This window comes from Mirounga leonina, unplaced genomic scaffold (genome assembly GCF_011800145.1).
Source record: "Mirounga leonina isolate KUSES-001 unplaced genomic scaffold, KU_Mleo_1.0 Mir_173, whole genome shotgun sequence".
NCBI classification, from domain to species: Eukaryota; Metazoa; Chordata; class Mammalia; order Carnivora; family Phocidae; genus Mirounga; species Mirounga leonina.
Genome location: NW_023270447.1, coordinates 57,369,082 through 57,392,616, shown reverse-complemented (window position 1 = coordinate 57,392,616; position 23,535 = coordinate 57,369,082). Strand labels below are relative to the sequence as shown.

The 23,535-nt window shown below is 39.3% G+C and overlaps 1 protein-coding gene across 1 annotated transcript in view; it reads right to left on the bottom strand.

Moving 5' to 3' along the window:
• Positions 1 to 23,535, bottom strand: part of STIL (STIL centriolar assembly protein) — a 77,013-nt gene that overhangs the window by 28,727 nt on the left and 24,751 nt on the right. The window contains exons 11-14 of the mRNA XM_035018617.1: positions 17,159 to 17,273; positions 14,879 to 15,817; positions 7,896 to 8,061; positions 4,597 to 4,825 (exon numbers count right to left, since the gene is read on the bottom strand). Of these exons, the coding sequence (XP_034874508.1) occupies positions 4,597 to 4,825; positions 7,896 to 8,061; positions 14,879 to 15,817; positions 17,159 to 17,273 (1,449 nt within the window). The remainder of the gene's footprint in view (positions 1 to 4,596; positions 4,826 to 7,895; positions 8,062 to 14,878; positions 15,818 to 17,158; positions 17,274 to 23,535) is intronic.

Below are 23,535 nucleotides of genomic sequence, written 5' to 3'. Positions count from 1 at the left end.
ACAGAAATCGAGGTGCCTGGATGGCTCAGTCGGTTAAGTGTCTGCCTTTAGCTCAGGTCATGATCTCGGGAGTCCTGGGATCGAACCCCGTATCGGGCTCCCTGCTCAGCAGGGAGTCTGCTTCTCCCTCTGCTCCTCCCCCTCTGCTAGTGCTCTCTCACTTTCTCTCTCTCAAATAAATAAAATCTTAAAAAAAAAAAATACAGAAATGAGTATGATCCCTGTCCTATAGGAATTCAATTTAATGGGGGAGACATATTTACATACCTTTTTTAATACACTGTGGTACATACTATGAGAATTTAATTATATGATTAAAACATAAACTATACTGAGCGAAGGAGATAAATGTTTCTAGTTTTCTGGAGGAACATGTTTATTGTTTTTATCATTATGGTAATCAAAATAATTTAAAATGACATATATTAGAGGACACAAAGAAATAGAAAAGCATTCCATGCTCATGGATTGGAAGAACAAACATTGTTAAAATGTCTATACTACCCAGAGCAATCTACACATTTAATGCAATCCCCATCAAAATACCACCAATATTTTTCACAGAGCTAGACCAAATAATCCTAAAATCTGTATGGAAGCACAACAGACCTCAAACAGCCAAAGCAATTCTGAAAAAGAAAAACAGAACTGGAGGCATCACGATTCCGGATTTCAAGCTCTATTACAAAGCTATAGTCACCAGGACAGTATGGTACTGGCACAAAAAGAGACACATAGATCAGTGGAACAGAACAGAGAACCCAGAAATGGACCCAGAACTATATGGTCAACTAATCTTTGAAAAAGTAGTAAAGACTATCCGATAGAAAAGACAGTCTCTTCAACAAATGGTATTGGGAAAACTGGATTGCAACATGCAGAAGAATGAAACTGGACCACTTCCTTACACCATACACAAAAAAACAAATTCAAGATGGATGAAAGACCTAAATGTGGGACAGGAAACCATTAAAATCTTAGAGGAGAACACAGGCAGAAACCTCTTTGACCTCAGCCATAGCAACTTCTTACTAGACATGTCACCACAGGCAAGAGAAACAAAAGCAAAAATAAACTATTGGGACTTCATCAAGATAAAAAGTTTCTGCACAGTGAAGGAAACAATCAATAAAACTAAAAGGCAGCCTATGGAATGGGAGAAGATATTTGCAGATGACATATCTAATAAAGGGTTAACATCCAAAATCTACAAAGAACTTAACAAACTCAACACCCAAAAAACAAATAACCCAGTTAAGAAATGGGCAGAAGACATGAACAGACACTGTTCCAAAACAGACATCCAGATGGGGCACCTGGGTGGCTCAGTTGTTAGGCGTCTGCCTTCGGCTCAGATCATGATCCCAGGGTCCTGGGATGGAGCCCCACATTGGACTCCCTGCTCCACGGGAAGCCTGCTTCTCCCTCTCCTGCTCCCCCTGCTTGTGTTCCCTCTCTCGCTGTGTCTCTGTCAAATAAATAAATAAAATCTTAAAAAAAAAAAAAAAGATATCCAGATGACTAAAGACACATGAAAAGATGCTCAACAATAATACTCATCATCAGGGAAATACAAATCAAAACCAGGATGAGATACCACCTCACAACTGTCAGAATGGCTAAAATTGAAACAACAGGTGTTGGATGTGGAGAAAGAGGAACCCTCTCGCACTGTTGGTGGGAATGCAAACTGGTGCACCCACTCTGGAAAACAGTATGGAGGGTCTTCAAAATGTTAAAAATAGAACTACCCTATGATTGAGCAATTACAATACTAGGTATTCACCCAAAGGATACAAAAATACAGATTTGAAGGGGTACATGCACCCCAGTGTTTACAGCACCATTATCAACAATAGCCAAACTATGGATATTGACTGATGAATGGACAAAGATGTGGTGTACACACACACACACACACACACACACACACACAGAGAGGAATATTACTCAGCCATCAAAAAGAATGAAATCTTGCCATTTGCGACGACATAGATGGAGCTAGAGTGTATTATGTTAAGTGAAATAAGTTAGAGAAAGACAAATACCACTCATATGTGGAATTTAAGAAAGAAAACAGAAGAATATATGGGAAGGGGGAAAAGAAAAAAAAAGAGAGAGGGAAATAAGCTGTAAGAGACTCTTAACAACAGAGAACAAAGTGAGGGTTGATGGAGGGATGTGGGTGAGGGATGGGCTAGATGGGTAATGGGTATTAAGGAGGGCACTTGTTGTGATGAGCACTGGGTGTTGTGTGTAAGTGATGAATCACTGAATTCTACTCCAGAAACCAATACTGATTGTATGTTAACTGCCTAAATTTAGGGACGCCTGAGTGGCTCAGTTGGTTAAGCGTCTGCCTTCAGCTCAGGTCATGATCCCAGGGTCCTGGGATCAAATCCCACATCGGGCTCCTTGCTCAGTGGGGAGCCTGCTTCCCCCTCTGCCTGCTGCTCCCCCTGCTTGTGCTTTTTCTCTCTCTCTCTAATAAATAAATTAAAAAAAAAAACTACCTAAAATTTAAATTTAAAAATAAATAAAAATAAAATGTACCTAGAAAGTATCAAGCAAAAAAAAAAAAAAAAAGTCAAATATTATCACAAGGCTTATAACTTAAAAAAAATAATCAGCTGTCTGCCCCATGCCACCCCACCACCAAATTCACCTCTTTTAACTGTTACATATGGTGTTTTACACCTACATCATTCCTCTATCTTCAAATTTATAGTATTTATTCTGCACCTGATTCCTTCTAGCACTTCTACAAGTCCAAACTCCTTCATCTCACTTGGGGTGGCTTTTACTATACTAACCAGTTTCCCTACTTCCACTCTAAACTCCTTCAGTTCATTTGCCACAGAACAGCTATTTAAAAAATGAAAAATCAGATACCACTCTTTTGTCTAAAATCCTCCCTGGATTTAATGAGCATAGAATAAATTCAAAGCTCCTTTCTACATCCTACAAAGCCCCCACATAATTTGTCTCCTGCCTATATCCCTGACCCCATTTCCTATAAGCATGCTCTCTTGAGCACTTTCTCTCTCTCTCTCTCACCCCCCTACCCCCTCCCCCTCTTCCCTCTCCCTCCTTCCATCCCTCCCTGTCACTGTGTCTAGCCACAATGATTTTCCTAATTGTTTCCTGAACTGTCAAGTTCCTGTACCCCTCAGGGTCTATACTTGCCATTTCTTCTACCAGGAACACTCTTCAGATATTCTCAGAGCTGGCTCTTTATCATTCTAGTCACTGCTCAAATGTTACCAGCTCAGGGAAGGCTTCCTTTACCATTCCCCTACTTAATATATCCCTCACTCCCATGCCACCATCCCAGTTACTTGATCACCCCGGTTTATTTTCTTCACAGGAGTTGTGATTATATGAAATTAAATTACTTGTTACTTTTTTTTTTTTAAGATTTTATTTATTTATTTGTTAGAGAGAGAGAGAGCGTGGGCACGAGAGAGTGAACAAGAGTACAAGCAGGGGGAGCTGCAGGCAGAGGGAGAAGCAGGCTCCCTGCTGAGCAAGGAGCCCGATGCAGGACTTGATCCCAGGACCCTGGGATCATGACCTGAGCCGAAGGCAGCTGCTTAACCAATTGAGCCACCCAGGAGTCCCTTACTTGTTACTTTTATGGTCATTGTTTGTCTCTGCAAGTCATGGAAACTCCATGAAGTTAGCAGCTTTACCTAACCTACTGCTTAATCTCTAAGGCCTAGTTCTGTGGCAGTACTTATCAGAAGCTCAAAGATATTTGAATTTCTTTCCTAATTTCCTGAAGATCTAAATTACTTTGAAATCCTTGTTTAATACAAAAAAAAAATTAATGAAAATTTTCAAACACAGGAGAGAATAGTATAACAAATCATTATACACAGTTTTAAAAATTACCTACTCCCAGGGGGCACCTGGGTGGCTCAGTCAGTTGAGCAGCCAACTCTTGATCTCAGCTCAGGTCATGATCTCAGGGTCCTAGAATAGAGCCCCATGTAGGACTCCACATTCACCACGGAGTCTGCTTGAGATTCCCTCTCTCTCTCTCTCTCTCTCTCTACCCCAAGCCTCCCCCCATCTCCTGCCCCGCTCACACACAACTCTCTCTCTAAAATAAATGAATAAATTTTTTAAAAAAATTATGTACTTACAATCAATCTTACTCCAATTACACCCCTAGCCATTTCATCTCCCACAGCTATTTTTTCTCACCAGGTTACTTTGAAGTAAATCTCAGAAATAAATTCTTATATACATATAATTGCAATATGCACAATCTTTAAAAATTTACAAAATTTAGGGCCCCATCTCCATCTGGGGGCTAGTTATCAGAATCTCTACAGTAAGGCTTAAGCATATGTATGTCTGAAATTTTCTTCATATGTTCTGATTCAGCTAGAATGTAACACATCCAATGACTGACATCTGGGAACAGTTCTAGAAGGGTCAGAATTGTCAGTTACATAAGAACCGTATCAGGAGAGACACTACTGAAAATACCATTTACAAAACAAACAGTTTCTGAGTTAAAACACCAAAAGAATATTAGAATTTAAAAAGAAAAAAAGGAGGATGAGTGTTGAATCAAAGACACCTTACTTGGATACAGAAAGTGGTTGATTAAATTCTTCCACAGCAATGTTGCTTTCTTCAAAGCTGGGAATATCAACTGCTTTTAATGAAGATGCGCTACCTGGAGGACTTGTGACTTCATTATTAATATCAACAGAAAAATTCATGTCCTCACTGGAAATCTTGGTATCATCTTGCCTCTGCTGAGATGCAGGCTCTTGATCATCGCCTGCTGCATTCCAAAACAAGCTGGCACCTGGAGGTTAAATGATTAACCAGATACTGAAACAAATACTCTACTATAAAAATAATCCTCTGACAAACCTCTAAGTAAGACTAAGCGTATTGTGTTAACACAATTACCTAGAAATGTTTTCAGATTATATCTTCTCAGAAATGCCATAAAGAGGTAAGGTGAAAAGACAGAAAACTGGTCTACAAAGTGGGGGAGGGGGGTGCCTGGGTGGCTCAGTCAGTTGTGTCTGACCCTTGGTTTCAGCTCAGATCTTAATCTCAGGGTCGTGAGTTCAAGCACACTGCACTCCACACTGGGCGTGGAGCCTACTTAAAAAAGAAAAAACAACAATAAACAACCTGGGACAAAAGGAACAGGGGACATTCTGGGCCTTGTCTCTTCAAGAGGTGTAGCTCTCAAATGACGTGTTTCACATATAAAGGTTCTGAATACAATTTAGGGTGTATGTGTGTGTATAGAAAACTGCTGTTCTGAAAAACAAGGGAAAACATATAACAAGTCCCTAGGCTCTCTGATTTCTATCTTTAAATGCAATATTTATGAGAATATTCAGGGACCTATCAGACATACGTAGTATCAGGCAAGTATTTAAAAATCAAATGTTTGGGGCCCCAGGGTGGCTCAGTCAATTAAGCATTCAACTCTTGGTTTTGGCTCAGGTCATGATCTACTCAGAGTAGTGAGAAGTCTGCTTGAGACTCTCTCCCTCTCCTCTGTGCCCCCCCAAAGCTCACATGCACATGCTCTCTCTCTCAAATAAATAAATAAATCTTAAAAAAAAAAAAAAAAGGACCATTATGAAAAAGTTATGTAAGTGCTGCTACTCTTCTGGAATATTTGCCAATACATACCTTTAGGAAATTAAGTATTACTATAGAATAAACATGCTTTTAAAAGCCATTTAGTTCTAACAATTATTAATAATGCTTTTTTCTGCATATAAGTAATAACCACCCCAGGTCATCCAAGTTGAATAACTGAATATGAATCTATGAGGTTTCAAAATAATTTCAGAATATCAGTTTAAACATGTAAATGACTTCATTCAATTATCTTTTATTCACACACATTATGATTCAGGCATCATGTTAGCTAATGAGATATAATCGTGGAATAAGGCAGCGTTCGAGTCCCAAAGGCTTATAGTCTAGGAACAGATACAGAGAGAACCAAGTATAATACAGTAAAAGTACAGAGTTTATAGGAGGAAACTGCACTTTTTTGGTATGTTTGGTATGTATGTTTGGTTAGCTCACAATACGCACAGCTCCTTGTCCACTACCCCTTTACAACACATACAAACTTTCTCTGGGAACTGTCACCCCTGCAATTAACAAAGGTGAGACTCCAGCAGATATGTCCCTATTACATGCTTCTCAACCCCCTTACCATTGAACCAGGGATTAAACCCTAATCCAAACTAGGCCATTCAGGTTCTCTGAATTTGAAACAAGACTAAAGGAGAGTAACCTGGTTTGTGTACATGGCTAAAACTGTGTAACACATACACTTTGGAGCTTTGGGTGAGCTAGAAAAAACTGAGTAGAAAAACTGACTAAAACAGCCAGATGGTTGGACAGTCCTAACGGTATTCCAGTTTCTAGTTCCAGTTTTTTCTTGAAGTGAGCCCCACTCTTGGCCTTGGTTTTCATGAAACAACCTCATATCCTTCCAGTAAATTCCCCTTCCTTACTTAAATTATTTCAAAGTGGTTCACATTACTTGCAGCCAAAGAATCTTGACTAATACTCAGTAATATCTGACTTATAAATGTACAAGAGGTTCTTCCTCCCCTCCCTCCTTGCTGCCCTCTACATGGACAGTTAACAAATGGGTTCAGAGATAGAATATAGAAATCTGCCTTCCTTCTTTTTCTCCCTCTCAAATCTTTATTCTCCAGGCTCAAATCTTCATCTGTTACTTCTACAAATCTTAGGTCATCAACCCATCTCCACTCCTCAAATGTTTGGGTATCACCATCTTCATTTCCCAAAGCAACTCAAATGCAGTAGATATTTAGACCGAACTCATCCTCTCTCTTTTGCTTTTCTAACTTGTCCTCCCTAGGTCATCTAAGCTGAAAATCCTGGAGTAACTTTTATTTTCATTTTTAATAAACTTTTAATATTAGAATAATTCTAGATTTATAGAGAAGATAATACAGAGTATATTGTATACTCACCAGTTTGACCTGATGTTAACATCTTACATTACCGTGGCACATTTTTCAAAATCAAGAAACCATTATTAGTGCATTACAATTAACTAAATCTCCAGACTTTATTTGGATTTCACTGATTTTTCCACTAATATCCTATTTCTGTTCCGGGATCCAAACCAGTAACTTTAGAACCCTACCTCTTCCAACTGCCATATCCAATTAGTTACCAAATCTTAACACCCTACACAACTCTTTCTCTTCATTTTTACCACCATCACCTTATGTACTAGGCATCTTGCTAAATCTTGGGGACATTCTTGAAGATCTCAGGGTCTGGTGGTGAGCAAACGTGTAAAAAAATATATGTCATTTACATTATTAACTGATTTTTCAAAAAGGCCTTCAATAGTGCTTACTGAATAAAGGAGACATTCCTTTTTGAAAGATGTAATAAAGGTTCTCCATAAAATAGGACAGTACTAGACAATTCAGAGCCCTGTGTTTCCTCACTGTGCCCCCACTATTTTCTCTACCCATCCTGTTTTGCCATCTCTCCACTCCACCTACTAAAACCCTACATACCATTTAAGGCCCAGAATCAATACCACTGCATAGATGAAACAAACCTTCCCTGATCCCTCAAACCACAGATGACTTTTCTTACAAGAATTGGGTCCAGTCCAGGAAAGAAGCAAAAACAATGTATTATGTCATGTGGCCTCCCATTTGTTTTCAGATATACTTCTCTTTCATAAAAAGTAAAATTACAAAGACTTAAGTAAGTGATACTCTCTTCACCTTGGTTTTGGTTCTGTTTGTACCATGCACCAATTTCAATGTAAAAATTTTAAGTGATTTGAAAAGCATTTTTTAAAAATTCCTTACAAATTAAAAAAAAAATGAAATTACCTGTACTCACAGCAATGCTTACACTTTTTCTCATGTGCAAGCCAGGGGAAGACTGTGCTTCCATGGAAACCAGCTCCATTTGTCTTGCAGCTTGCACCATGTCTTCAGCAGAGGTTGTCTTAGGGGAACAGGGCTGCAGAGACTGTGCTTCCAATAAACGCTGAATCTGTATCAATTAAAAACATATTTTAAACTGGCAGTGAAATAATCAACCAAATTGGCAGCGGAGTTTAAAAATGAATTACAAAGTGCCGCAATTATAAATAACTTTTAACCCTATTTTCTCACAATTCAGTTAGATCATACCATAAAACTTATTCAATGCAGAAATCACTATCCTTCATTATTAAGAAGTATTTAAGTAGGCTAAGTGTAAATTTTATTTATTTATTTATTTTTTTAAAAGTAAACTCTATGCCCGAAAAGGGCCTCTAACTTAGAACCCTGAGATCAAGAGTTGCACGTTCTACTGACTGAGCCAGCCAGGTGCCCCATGGCGGAAGTGTAAATTTAAAAGTGAAAACATAAAAGTATTTAAACTGGCATTCATAAATGGACACTTGTGGGGGCGCCTGGGTGGCTCAGTTGGTTAAGCAACTGCCTTCGGCTCAGGTCATGATCCTGGAGTCCTGGGATTGAGTCCCGCATCGGGCTCCCTGCTCAGCGGGGAGTCTGCTTCTCCCTCTGACCCTCCTCCCTCTCATGCTCTATCTCATTCTCTCTCTCAAATAAATAAATAAAATCTTAAAAAAAAAAAAATTTGTTTATAAATGAACACTTGTGTAAAAAAGCCTGAATGTTAACACTTCTTATCAGTGTTTTATTCCTATTCCACTTACAAATCAAAATTAGGAGCTATATTCTAACTCTTTACCAAATAGTGAACATTTTTACACAAGGTTCTTCTTATAAAGGTTAATCAGAATAGCCCATGTTTGGCCATGCTAAAACTGGGAATTATTAATAACAGTAGCAAACACATACTGAATGCTTCCTGTTTTTTTTTTTAAAGGTTTTATTTATTTATTTGATAGAGAGAGACACAGCGAGAGAGGGCACACAAGCAGGGGGAGTGGGAGAGGGAGAAGCAGGCTTCCCGCTGAGCAGGGAGCCTGATGCGGGGCTTGATCCCAGGACCCTGAGATCATGACCTGAGCCGAAGGCAGATGCTTAACCACTGAGCCACCCAGGCGCCCCAAGAATGCTTCCTGTTTTATAAGACACTACAGTAAGAGCTTTTATGCATGCTTATTACAATCTACCCCATAAAGAATCTACTACTCTTAAACACACTTTACAGATAAGAAAACTTGAGAAATTAAAGTTACTTCCCCAGGTCATGTAACTAACAAGCAGCAAAGCTGAGGTTCAAACACCAAAAGTTTCCCCTGCTCCTTTTGAAACTGAAATGTAACTCAGATATCATAAAATTCATCCCTTTAAAGTGTACAAGTCAGTGGTTTTTATTAAATTCACCACAAAGTTTGCAACCATCACCACCATCTAATTCTAGAACATTTTCATTAATCCCCTGAAAAAACCTGTACCACTAGTGGTCACTCTCCATTGCCCACACCCAGCCCTCTGGCAACCACTAATCTACTTTCTGTCTCTACAGATTTGCCTATTCTGGACACTTTACCTAAATGAAACCACACAATATGGGGCTCTGTATCTTGCTTCTTTCACTCAGCGTAACATTTTCAAAGTTCATCTGTGCTGTTGTAGGATATGTCACATTGTGTTTACCCATTCCTCAGTTCATGGATATTGGACTGTTTTTACTTTTGGCTATTAGAGATAATGTTGCTATGAACATTTGTGTACAAGTTTTTATGTGAGCATATTTTTTTCATTTCTCTTGGGTATATACTTAGGAGTAGAAGAGCCTCCCTTTTTAAACACTGTGATTTTCTAATTCCCTATAAATTATACTATTGTGGGGATGCCTGGGTGGCTCAGTCAGTTAAGCGTTTGCCTTTGGCTCAGATCATGATCCCAGTGTCCTGGGATCAAGTCCCTCATCCAGCTCATTGCTCAGCAGGGAGCCTGCTTCTCCCTCTGCCTCTGCCTGCCACTCCCCCTACTTGTGCTGCATTCCCGCTCTCTGACAAATAAAATCTTAAAAAAAAAAATTATACTATTGTGTTCAATTCATCTCATTCATTTCAGCAAATTAACTTTACTAATATAGGAAAATATAAATTACCAATAAATTATTAAGATCAGAAATATAACCTGCATTAATAATACAAAATGGCTTATGTATTTATAGTGGTTTATAGTGTGGATTTTGGTATCATGAAGATATAAGTTTAAATGCTACTCTGCTAGGGCGCCTGGGTGGCTCAGTTGGTTAAGCGACTGCCTTCAGTGGTCAGGATCCTGGACTCCCAGGATCGAGTCCCACATCGGGCAGGGAGGGAGTCTGCTTCTCCCTCTGACCCTCCCCCCTCTCATGCTTTCTCTCTCATATAAATAAATAAATAAATAATCTTAAAAAAAAAATAAACGTTACTCTGCTAACTTTTAGGATGAGCTATTTAACCACTATGAGCCTCAATATCACTTAAAACTAAAGTAGCTGTAAGAATTAAGAAACAAAGTAATTGTAACTTTTTGAGTGTTTACTATAGCCAGGACCTACACTAACCACTTTATATATACACATATACATATAGACACACACACATATACAGAAACTCATTTAACCATCAAATCTACATATAATACCAATCACTGCTCCCAATTTACAGATAAGAAGAGTAAGGTTTAGAGAGATCACACAGGAAACATTCAATAAAGCTATAGTGATTAATTGAACGGTACTGGTGCTAGAACAGATAGGCAAGTCAATGGAGAATATAGTACAGAAATAGATACAAACATATACTTCCATTACACCATAAAAAAAATATTTCCAAGTCAATAACAAAAAGATATATTATTCAATAAATATATGAGGCCAGTTATCTGAGGATTAAAAAGGAAAAACCTCTTATCTCATATATCAAAATAAAGCAACAAATATAATCCTGAAGGAAGAGGAAAGGTGAAAAATAAATTTTTTATAATCTTGAAGAAGGCTTTTCTAAACATAATTAACACCCAGAAAGAAAATGACTGATAAATCTAATTATATATAAATTGGAATATTCTGCACAAAACAAATGGGTAAAACAAAAAACATTTAAGTCAAACTGTAAGAAACGTTTACCACATATACATGATAAAAAAACAATTTCCTTATATACAATGAGCTCTTACAAATTAATTAGAAAAGGACCTAAAATGAGTAAATGACAGACTTTACACAAAGAAAAAATAAATGGCCAATAAATAATAAAATGATCAATCTTGATTATATAATACAATGCAAATTTAAAAAGTGTCTTTTTATAAGACTGATACTAATTTTAATAGCTTGATATGCACATGTTGGAGATGTGGAAAAACAACTTTGGAGTATTAAATCAGTACAACCTTTCTGGGTAGCCATTCTCACTCATTCAAGTTACAAAATATGTATTAAGTAATTATTATAAATGAAGTACTATTCAAGGTGCTAAAAAAAATACAGTGATGAATCTTGTAAGTTGCCTCCCTAGAGCTCCCTAGATACAAAAACCAAAAACTCATAATTAAGGCCTGACTGCTGAGAAGGAGTGAGCCATTAGAAGGTTTGGGCAGGGGCACCTGGGTGGCTCAGTCGTTAAGCGTCTGCCTTCAGCTCAGGTCATGATCCCAGGGTCCTGGGATGGAGCCCTGCATCTGGCTCCTGCTTGGCGGGGAGCCTGCTTCTCCCTCTCCCACTCCCCCTGCTTGTGTTCCCTCTCTCTCACTGTGTCTCTCTCTGCCAAATAAATAAAATCTTTAAAAAAAAAAAAAAAAGGTTTGGGCAGAGGGCAAGCTCAAGAACCTAAAGTGGAAACAAACAAGTTCATGTTTCTGAAGAACAAAAAGCACACCCTGCAACTGAAGTGTAGTGAATATGGAAGACAGTAGCAAGAGAAGAGCTAGAAGAGGCACACAGAGCCGAATGACAAGGTTTCAAGGGCCAGCGTAAGAAATTTGGATTTTCTAATTGCAAAGAAAACCCACTGAGAGTGTTAAGCAGAAGCCCTATGATCTGACTTGAGTGTTAAGAAGATGGCTGTCATGTTTCCAACTGCAGGAAACATAGGGACAGTACTGGAAGTAGCATGGTTGGATAAGAGAAGAAGATGGTTTCAATTAGGGAGGCACAGGAAAGATGGTTAAGGAACAGTTTAGTTCAAGATACACCTACAAGGTGAAACCTGGGTTTCTGACACCCAGGATTTTTGCCTGAGCAACAGGATGAGAAGTGATGTCATTAACTGAAATAATAATGATAATGAAAATAGTAATAGTTAACATGTACTGAGCACTAACTATATGCCAGGCACTATTGTAAGCCACCTTTCCCTAGTAACTCATTCAATCCTTAGAACTCCATACACTTATGTACATTCTTATTTTGTGAATGAGAAAACAGAAGTCTGAGAGGTGAAGTAATTTGCCCAAGATTGCATTAATTTGTTACAATGAAACTGGACTAAGAACCCCAGGAGGCTGGTGCCAGAGCCCAATCCCTTCACCACTACACCAAAATGAGACTTCGAACAAGTCTCCATTAGGACAGGAACAAGTCTGGCTATCTTTGAACATTTAAAATGTGTGTTCTCGGGCGCCTGGGTGGCTCAGTTGGTTAAGCGATTGCCTTCGGCTCAGGTCATGATCCTGGAGTCCCGGGATCGAGTCCCGCATCGGGCTCCCTGCTCGGCGGGGAGTCTGCTTCTCCCTCTGACCCTCCTCCCTCTCATGCTCTATCTCATTCTCTCTCAAATAAATAAATAAATAAATAAATAAATAATGTGTGTTCTCTTCGACTACACAAATTTGCTTCTAGGGATCTATGCTACAGAGATATATGCACACATGCAGGGAAATGCCAAGTACAAGGATGTTGACTGCTGCACTGTTCGCAATAGCAGAAACTTCAAACTGTGGAATAGGAGACTAATTAAAAATTTTGCTGTATATCATTTAACAAAATCCTATACAGAATAAGATAGTTCTATATATACTTAGAAATAGAAAATGTGTTAAGATATTTTTACATGTAAATAAGGTGGTACCTAAAATAAAGTTAAAAATTTTCGCATGAGCAAAATAGTATGTGTATTTATCATTAAAGCATTTTCTACATCATTTTTTATATTCTCCAAGTATGATTCAGATAATGTACTCATTAGTCTATATTTACATTTTAATCCCAAGTAACTAAGATTTCTATTTAAAAGATCTTTTTAGTCTGTCTTTTTTAAAAAACAAAACAGTAGGGGTGCCTGGGTGGCTCTGATGGTTAAGCGTCTGCCTTCGGCTCAGGTCGTGGTCCCAGGGTCCTGGGATCGAGCCCCGCATCGGGCTCCCTACTTGGCGGGGAGCCTGCTTCTCCCTCTCCCTCTTCTGTTCCCCCTGCTTGTGCTCCCTCACTCTCTCTATCAAATAAATAAATAAAATCTTAAAAAAAAACCAAAACAATAAATGAGAACTATTTCTTTTCAATGTGAAATCTTTAGCTACATTAAAATGTGTGCCAAATATTTGTAAGGGTTTGTAAAAATCAAACTTATATTTTACAATTTCAAAGAATTCTAAAAAACAGTGTAACTACATTTTTCTCAGGTGTCCTATCTACAGCATTTTTAAGCAGAAGTTGTCTTTTAAAATTTTTTTTTTAAAAGATTTTACTTATTTGGGAGAGAGCATGAGCGCATAAGTGACGGGAGAAGGAGAGGGAGAAGCAGATTCCCTGCTGATCGGGGAGTCCACCATGGGGCTTGAACTCGGGACCCTGGGATTATGACCTGAGCTAAAGGCAGATGCAGCTTAACTGACCAAGCCACCCAGATGCTCCTAAGCAGAAGTTTTGTCTTTTTTTGTTTTTCCAAAATGCAGACACTATGACTCCAGTTTTACAAAATAAAGATTTTTTAAAAATTATACATGTATATAATATCCATTATACATATATTTGCATAGTTATAGGATCATGGACAAAATATGGAAGAATACATTTCAGGTTGTTTTCATTCATACTGGGGGACAGGGGGAAGGACGGAGGTAGGGGATTTGTGGTATGTAGAAGAAGGGGACCAGTAAGAAAAGGAAAAAAAAAATGTACAAGACTGAATGGTGTAATGATATAACTAAAAGACTAAAAACTGCCACAAAGGCCTGAAGAAAGGAAGCATTTCATAATAAAATCAGTGAAACATGTCTAATATAGATACACAGAAGAGGTTCTAGATCTATTCTCTGAAGGTACACTGGCTAAAAGTACTAAACATACTACAGGGTTGACAAATTAGAGCTGCATCAGAATCCATTGTGCAGGTTTTACATTTAGTTGTATACCAAGGTTTACTAAACTACACAGACTTCTTGTTAGAGGTAACAAATGAAAGAAAAATGTAGTTATGTTGTGGATTAGGATATGCACAAGGCAGAGAAGAGAAGGCTTACTTTCTAGTCCCCGTTCTACTCCTAATTAGCAATGTGTCATTGGGTAAATTATTTTCTCTCTCTAATCCTTTTCTTTTTTTTTTTTAAGATTTTATTTATTTATTTGACAGAGAGACAGCGAGAGAGGGAATACAAGCAGGGGGAGTGGGAGAAAGAGAAGCAGGCTTCCCGCCGAGCAGGGAGCCCGATGCGGGGCTCGATCCCAGGACCCTGGGATCATGACCTGAGCCGAAGGCAGACGCTTAACGACTGAGCCACCCAGGTGCCCCATCTAATCCTTTTTACTTATCTGTAAAACAACGTTTCCAAGGTTTTTTCTAGTTTTGATATTCTACAATTTTACCCCATAAACTGTAATTACTGAAGAGTTGCCAGTTATTTTTAAGAAACCATATTAATACCATGAATTAAAAGAACTAAGAAAGATCGCAAACCTGTGCCTGAAGCAGTCTCAGCTGTCTGTCTTGTTCTGTGAGGAATCTATATGCATCTGGAGATAGTCCCATCATTCCATTATCTGACTCAGTCTTGGGTGTGTGCATGCATACTGCACAAGGTGGTGGGTTACATGAGTCCACATGTGAGGGTAGTCTTGCCACAGGCGATGGTTCTACAATGCTGTGGGGAGAGCAACCACCCGTGTTTCCCTGAGGTCTCAAGGCTACAGGACTACTTGAAGAACAGAATGCATTAGGGTACAGAGCTGGACATCCACCTGGGTGAAATAATGAATGCTTGTGAAGGGCTTCAGACTGGAGGTCTTGAACAGACCCTACTGTATTCACTCCTTGCCAAGAATTTATTGAACTATACTGCACGTGGCCATGATGCTGACAACAACTACAAACATTTGTAGGACAGTAAGACGGTGGTGGTGGAGTGTGTATCTGAAGTTCCATTGGTCTTCCTGAATTATGGGATGAAAAAACAAAACTGTGTGGGTGAGACTGTGAGGCAAGAGAAGACTGCTTGGAATTAAATGTGGAGGATCTTACAGGATATTCTTCTTTGTATACATTTGTATTAGAAGATGGCCTATTAAGAGAAGATGGTTTAACACTGTTCCTGATATGCAGGTTCCTGTTCTTACAGCTAGATGGCTGTCTTCCTTTGCTGTGTCTCAAAGGAACAGTGCTCTGGGTTAATTGACTTGGTAGCCCTTTCAAGGAAAGCTCTCCAGCTTCAGCTTCTAGACTGTGTTTGTCATCATAAAGCTGGGGTTGCAATGGCTCCAAGTGTTCAGAGTTTTTAATCAACAAAGAAGGATTTTCATTATTCACCATTTCCAATGGCTTAGGCAGAGGATTTGATTCTATGAAATTGCCATCCAACACAAGGGAAAGTTCAGGAACTGATGGTTGGATCTTAGAAACCTATAAATGGGAAAGAAATGAAAGAGGAAAAGTATTTTTTAGGATGTTGAACTAATCTATTATTTTCCAAATTGTATCAAATTACTTATTAAAAAGTGTTTATTCTTGGGGCGCCTGGGTGGCTCAGTTGGTTAAGCAACTGCCTTCGGCTCAGGTCATGATCCTGGAGTCCCGGGATCGAGTCCCACATCGGGCTCCCTGCTCAGCGAGGAGCCTGCTTCTCCCTCTGACCCTCCCCCCTCTCATGTACTCTCTCTCATTCTCGCTCTCTCAAATAAATAAATAAATCTTTAAAAAAAAAAGTGTTTATTCTTTAGACAGTTGACACATATTTTCTGGGCATCTTCTATGTGCTAGCACTAGGAATACAATTGTGAGTAAAATAAACAAGGTCCTTGCTTTCACAAACTCACTGAACAATGGAACTCCTTTTATTGGAACACTGATTAATGTTGCTTAAATCACATAACACAATATGGGAAACTGTCTTATAATAGACTTTTTTACTCTCTCTCTGCAAGGAATGTATCACTGGCAGAATGCTTCAATAGATCTTGTAGCAAATAATGTTTCTGCATCTTAAGTAACCAACGATCTTCTGATAAGTATTTCAGAATATTTTTCTACTAAGTGAAATTATTCCACTGTTATTCTTTTTACCAATACCAACTAAAAGAAGAGAGGAGAAAAAAGTAAACTAAATATTTGTATGGTGAATTTGGTTATGATTTGATATTAATTTTTAAAAATCTTTCCTATTCCTTTTTCTTCTAACAACTAATAGGTCCATTTAAGGCATGACAATTCCACAATAAGCCACAGGTTGCCTGCAATCAAAAAATTATAACAGGGGTTATAAGCAATCTCCAAAAGCAAGTATCATTTTCCTCAGATTTGGTGATAGCAATCAATGGTATAGAATGTTGCGACTATATGGGTTAAAAACACCAAGTTCTGAAACCATACCTTCTGAATTACTAGCTTTACTGAATTCCAAACATCCTGAATTCCAGCTTTACTATTTACTAGTTGTGTAATACTGGGCAGGCAACTTAACCAATCTGTGCCTCAGTTTTCTCTGGAAGCAATAATTATATGTACTTATTACAACATGTACACATATATGCATATGTATTATTATATATATAACACATAATAGTTACATGTACCTGTGAAAAATATCTATACCTGTATATACAGATATATCCATATAGATATATACCTAGATATATCTTTGAATAAAACTTAAATAAGTTTCAGGTAATATTATTGAATGCTTTAACATGAAGAGATTTTAGGTTTCTAAACACATAGGTGGGTTCTTTATAATGTTAGTGATACCTTCTGACTCACAGGATGAGGACTAGGAATTGGTCTTGGAGAAAAATCTTCATCTTCAACACCAGAGTCATGATCATTTATTGGCATTTTTCCTGGAGATAACTTTTGGGAAGACCTAAAGAAGAGAGGGAGTAAAGAAAAGACTTCAGTAATCTATTTGTTTATTTGTTCTTTCTTTTTGAAACTGAATAAAGTCCTTTAATAAGCTTCAGCAGTATCTGGATCATTTAATTTAGTATCTGACAACCACAGATTATTTTGTTTTTCAGGCCAGTGTTAGCTGCCTAGAAAAGCTGGTCCAGTCAGATTCATGCTTAATAAACTACCTCCCTTTGCCTGATCATGGGAAGTTTAACCCAGTTATTTTTATTTATTTATTTTTTAAAGATTTTATTTATTTATTTGACAGAGAAAGACACAGTGAGAGAAGGAACACAAGCAGGAGATGTGGGAGAGGGAGAAGCAGGCTTCCCGCAGTGCAGGGAGCCCAATGTGGAGCTCGATCCCAGGACTCTGGGATCATGACCTGAGCCGAAGGCAGACGCTTAACGACTGAGTCACCCAGGCGCCCCGACCCAGTTTTTTTTGTTTTTTTTTTAAAGATTTTATTTATTCATTTGAGACACAGAGATATATAGAGAGAAAGAGCATGAGCAGTGGGAGAAGCAGAGGAAGAGGAAGAAGCAGACTCCCCGCTGAGCCAGGAGCCCAATGTGGGGCTCGATCCCAGGACCCTGGGATCATGACCTGAGCCAAAGGCAGACGCTTAACCATCTGAGCCACCCAGGTGCCCCTCGACCCAGTTATTTTTAAAGTCACAAAATATCAACAGTTACTGAGCATCTTCTGATTAACCACTATGAGGAACATAGTTATAAATAAGGCATAGTACTTGCCATAAAAAAATTATAAACTGGTGATAATGCTGTACACTCACTGCATTATACACTCACTCACCGTGTTAAAAAGGGAACTTGATAAGGAACTACTACATTTTCTGATACACTTATATCTGTGATGGGAAACTGAGACATTAACTGAGGTACCTCCTCCTACTGAATCAGTTGTAGTCATTGTATCACAGGGGCCTGCCCCAATAGAACAGAGAAAAATTTTGAGTGCTGGTACGGAGTTTCAAAAGCTGAGAGTTTAAGACCAAAATTTGGAAGACTGTATGTATCAGGTTTTTTTGCATCCTAGATAAAGTCTCAATAGGATGACTTCAGGGAAGAGAAAAGAAAAGCCAGAAGGAAGCTAAAAGAGTGTAGACACTGACGGAATCCCTAAGAAAGGGTCCGACATCCTGTCTCCCTGGCAGGGAGCACAAAAGAAACCCCCAGGTAGATTTGGAAGGTCTGAGAGACCTTTATCCTAAACCCTGATGGGTCTGAGGAGCAAACACTCACAGAGTTCCTTCTGAGCTACGGTGCTGCAAGGAAACAATCAGAACGTCTGCATGGTGTGTTTAAGCATCAGAGTCTGCACTCAGCCCCAGCACCCAAGAGTGACATGGAAAACATTATGATACCCCCTGTGCCTCAGTGCAGCATGGACATGACAGAGAACCAGTGACCTGACTAGAGGAAGGAGGTCAGAGCAGAGGCCCACACAAATCTACTGCCAAAGACCAGATGCAAATGAAAACACCTGAGCAGATAGCAGCTTGGCTGGATCATAATCATGTCATCCCACATCGCTACTACTAGCACAGCATTAATTCCTCCAAACTGCATGTAACTTCACAGAAAAGAAGATAAACAGATCTTGAATTGACTGAAATTTGGTTTCTATAACAACTGGGCAGTCAAATTAGAAATTAAGTTCAATTACTTTTTTTTTTTTTTAAGATTTTATTTATTTACTTGAGACAGAGAGAATGAGAGACAGAGAGCATGAGAGCATGAGAGCATGAGAGCATGAGAGGGAGGAGGGTCAGAGGGAGAAGCAGACTCCCCGCTGAGCAGGGAGCCCGCCGAGCAGGGAGCCCGATGCGGGACTCGATCCCGGGACTCCAGGATCATGACCTGAGCCGAAGGCAGTTGCCTAACCAACTGAGCCACCCAGGCGCCCCTAAGTTCAATTACTTTTAAAAAGAAAAAAAGTTCCATTTTTTGAACCCAAGTTTGTGGCAAAGAATTTTTCTTTTTAACGATTTTATTTATTTGAGAGACAGAGAGAGAGGAAGAGCGCATAAGCAGGGGGAGAAGCAGAGGGTGAGGGAGAAGCAGACTCCCCAGTGAGCAAGGAGCGCAATGTGGGACCTGATCCCAGGACCCCAGGATCATGACCTAAGCCAAAGGCAGACGCTTAACCAACTGAGCCACACAGGAGGCCCAGGAATTAATATTTGCTACATGCTTACTTATGATAACACAAACATATATAAACACACATAAAATTTCTGACATTGAGCAATAGAATTCATTCCTGAGTTTTTGTAGTAGCCAAAGCAAAAAGAAAAAAACTTTATGTTGTATAATTATAACATCAGTTCTTTAAGTGAGACAAACATTTTACTAAAATAAAAGTGACTGTTACTAAATCTTTGATCAGAGTTGAAAATTGGCAAAGTTTTCAAAAATAATGTTAAAGAAATTGGGGTGCCTGGGTGGCTCAGATGGTTGGACATCTGCCTTCAGTTTGGGTCATGATCCCAGGGTCCTCGGATCAAGCCCCACATCAGGCTCTCGGTTCAGCGGGGAGCCTGCTTCTCCCTCTCCCTCCGCCTGCTGCTTCCCCTGCTTGTACACACTCTCTCTCAATCAAAAATAAATAAAATCTTAAAAAAAAAAAAAAAAAGAGGGCACCTGGGTGGCTCAGTTGGTTAAGCAACTGCCTTCGGCTCAGGTCATGATCCTGGAGTCCCGGGATCGAGTCCCGCATCGGGCTCCCTGCTCGGCAGGGAGTCTGCTTCTCCCTCTGACCCTCCTCCCTCTCATGCTCTCTGTCTCTCATTCTCTGTCTCAAATAAATAAATAAAATCTTAAAAAAAAAAAAAAAAAGAAGTTACAAGTGTCTCCTTAATCTGGCTTTTTCTTCCATAAATATTCAATAAAATCTTGAATAAAGACTTAAAAAAACAGTGAAGGTGTTCCTGAAAAGCTGTAAGAATATAGTTTTCCAGTGATCTAACCTATATCAAGGATAACTTAAAATTTCCAAAGATGGAGACAGTATACCTCTAGTATCTTTCTAATCCTCAGAACCTGTGACTATGTTTACTGCATTTGGTAAAAGGGAGTGTGCAGATGTGATTAAGTTAAGGATCTTGAGATGTGGAGATTATCCTAGATTATCCAGGTAGGCTCAATGTAATCACAAGGGCCTTTATAAGATGTAGGCAAGGGGCGCCTGGGTGGCTCAGTTGTTAAGTGTCTGCCTTCAGCTCAGGTCATGATCCCAGCGTCCTGGGATCGAGCCCCGCATCGGGTTCCCTGCTCCACGGGAAGCCTGCTTCTCCCTCTCCCACTCCCCCTGCTTGTGTTCCCTCCCTCACTGTGTCTCTCTCTGCCAAATAAATAAATAAAATCTTAAAAAGAAAAAAAAAGGTCAGAGTCAGAGAGGTCTGCTTGAGGATAGAAGCAGAAGTCAGAAGCTAGCTTTGAAGATAGAGGGAGAGGCCACCAGAAAAGGAATGAACATGGCCTCTAGACCCTGGAAAAGGGAATAAAATGGATTCCACACTAAAGCTTCCAGAAGGAATGCAGCCCTATCATCACTTTGATTTTAGCCTCAAAGACCATTTCAGACTTCTGATGTCCAAAACTGGAAGACAATATATTTGTATTGTTTCTAAGTCAACAAGTTTGTGGTAATTTGTCAGAGCAACAATAAGAAACTAATACAGGGCGCCTGGGTGGCTCCGATGGTTAAGCGTCTGCCTTCGGCTCAGGTCATGGTCTCAGGGTCCTGGGATCGAGTCCCGCATGGGGCTCCCTGCTCCTTGGGAGCCTGCTTCTCCCTCTGCCTCTCTCTCTCTCTCTGTCTCTCATGAAAAAATAAACAAAATCTTTAGAGGAAAAAAAAAAAAAGAAACTAATACAGATTCAGTCATAGTTCCCATTTTACAGATGGAATAATGACGTTTAGAACCAGGACTTGAATGCAGATGTCTTATACCATAAACTGAGCTCTCAACTATTATGTTATGCCCTAGACTATAAACAGTTGGTATAGTTGACATTTATTTTAAAATTGTATCATAGTTAATTTCCACCTATAGAATCAAGTGTTAAGGACAGATGAATGAATGCTATAAAAAAAGTCAAGCCATTTTCTTAATAATTGCAATAATCTACAATGAACCTTATACCTCCTGTTTCTCATGCAACATACTAAACAGATAGTATTAAAGGGGCCCATAGACAGGTTAAGGTTATAGACAAAAAGTTGAGGGGGCGCCTGGGTGGCTCAGTCATTAAGTGTCTGCCTTCGGCTCAGGTCATGATCCCAGCGTCCCGGGATCGAGCCCCGCATTGGGCTCCCTGCTCCGCAGGAAGTCTGCTTCTCCCTCTCCCACTCCCCCTGCTTGTGTTCCCTCTCTCTGTGTGTCTCTCTCTGGCAAATAAATAAATAAAATCTTAAAAAAAAAAAAAGTTGAGAAAATGACAAATTAACTGCTAGAGCAAGTTAAAATCAAAATAGTTTTAGGGGCACCTGGCTGGCTCAGTCAGTAGAGCATACAACTCTTGATCTCAGAGTCCTGAATTTGAGCCCCATGTAGGGTGCAGAGTTTACTATAAAAACAATAGTTTCAGACCTACAGCATCAAAGAATACACCAGCACCCCAAAGTAACTTTTAAATGAGGTTATTAAATATTTGGCAAATTACTAACTTAAATTAGTGGACCTCCCCAATAATATGGAGAACATTCAACACTTCATCACTGGACTATAAATTCCATGAGGGAAGAAATCATGTCTGCAACTGTTTTTTTTTTTTTTTTTTGCAACTGTTTTTAATACCATCATATCCCCAGCTTTTAACATACTATCTGGCATATAGTAGAATAAATGAGAAAGCTGGAATAGGGATCTGAAGGGCTAATTTTATGTGTCAACTTGGCTAGGCCACGGTAACCAGATATTTGGTCAATCATTATTCTAGAGGTTTCGGTTAAGATATTTTTTGGGGGTCGGGGGGAGAGGGTGGGGAATGGGGCAGAGTGAGAGACAGAATCTTAAGCAGGCTCCATGCTCAGTGTGGAGCCTGATGCTGTGCTCAATCTCACAATCCTGAGCCCAGGACCTGAGCCAAAATCAAGAGTCAGACGCTTAACTGACTGAGCCACCCAGGCGCCTCTCTGTGAAGGTATTTTTAGATGAGATTAACATCAAAATCAGTAGACTGTGAGTAAAGCAAATTATCCTCCACAATGTGGTTGGGCCTTATCCAATCAGCTGAAGGCCTTAATAGAACAAAGCATTACCACCTCCAAGAAGAGGGAATTCTGCTTGCAAATCACCTTTGGACTCTAACTGCAACTCTTCTCAGCCTCCACAATTGCATGAACCAATTCCATAAAACAAATCTTTCTCTCCCTCTCTCTCTCTCCATCTTGCTGTTTCTGTTTCTCTGGAGAACCCTACTATAAAGGAATATCTTTTTTACCAAAAAAGGTATATACAGACCCAAAAAGCCACAGCCACTATTCAATTAATATTCCCCAAGTGCATTTTCTTTTTTAGGTAGAGAAGTTATATTTTACAATAGTTTCTCTGATAGGCCCAGGTTCAAAACTACAAGGATGAGAAGAACAAATTGAAGGCAAACTAAAAAACAAGATGCTTCTTCCTAAACAAGATAATTTCTTGACACTTTTCCCTCCTATGTAATAAAGCAACTCAAATGACAACCATATTAAAGTTGTCACTTCATTAAAATTATCATCCAACTGGACGCCTGGGTGGCTCAGTCAGTTAAGAGTCTGCCTTCAGCTCAGGATATGATCCCAGGGTCCTGGGATAGAGTCCCATATCAGGCTCCCTGCTCAACGGGGAGTCTGCTTCTCCCTTTGCCTGCTGCTCCCCCTGCTTGTGCACTCTCTCTCTCTGACAAATAAGATCTTTTTTTTTTTTTTTTAAAGATTTTATTTATTTATTTGACAGAGAGACACAGTGAGAGAGGGAACACAAGCAGGGGGAATGGGAGAGGGAGAAGTAGGCTTCCTGCAGAGCAGAGAGCCCAATGCGGGGCTCGATCCCAGGACCCTGGGATCATGACCTGAGCCAAAGGCAGCCGCTTAACGACTGAGCCACCCAGGCGCCCCTCTTGACAAATAAGATCTTAAAAAATATATATATATCATCCAACATCTGAGTATGAAGTAATGCATTTTTTTTTTTAAAGATTTTATTTATTTATTTGACAGAGACA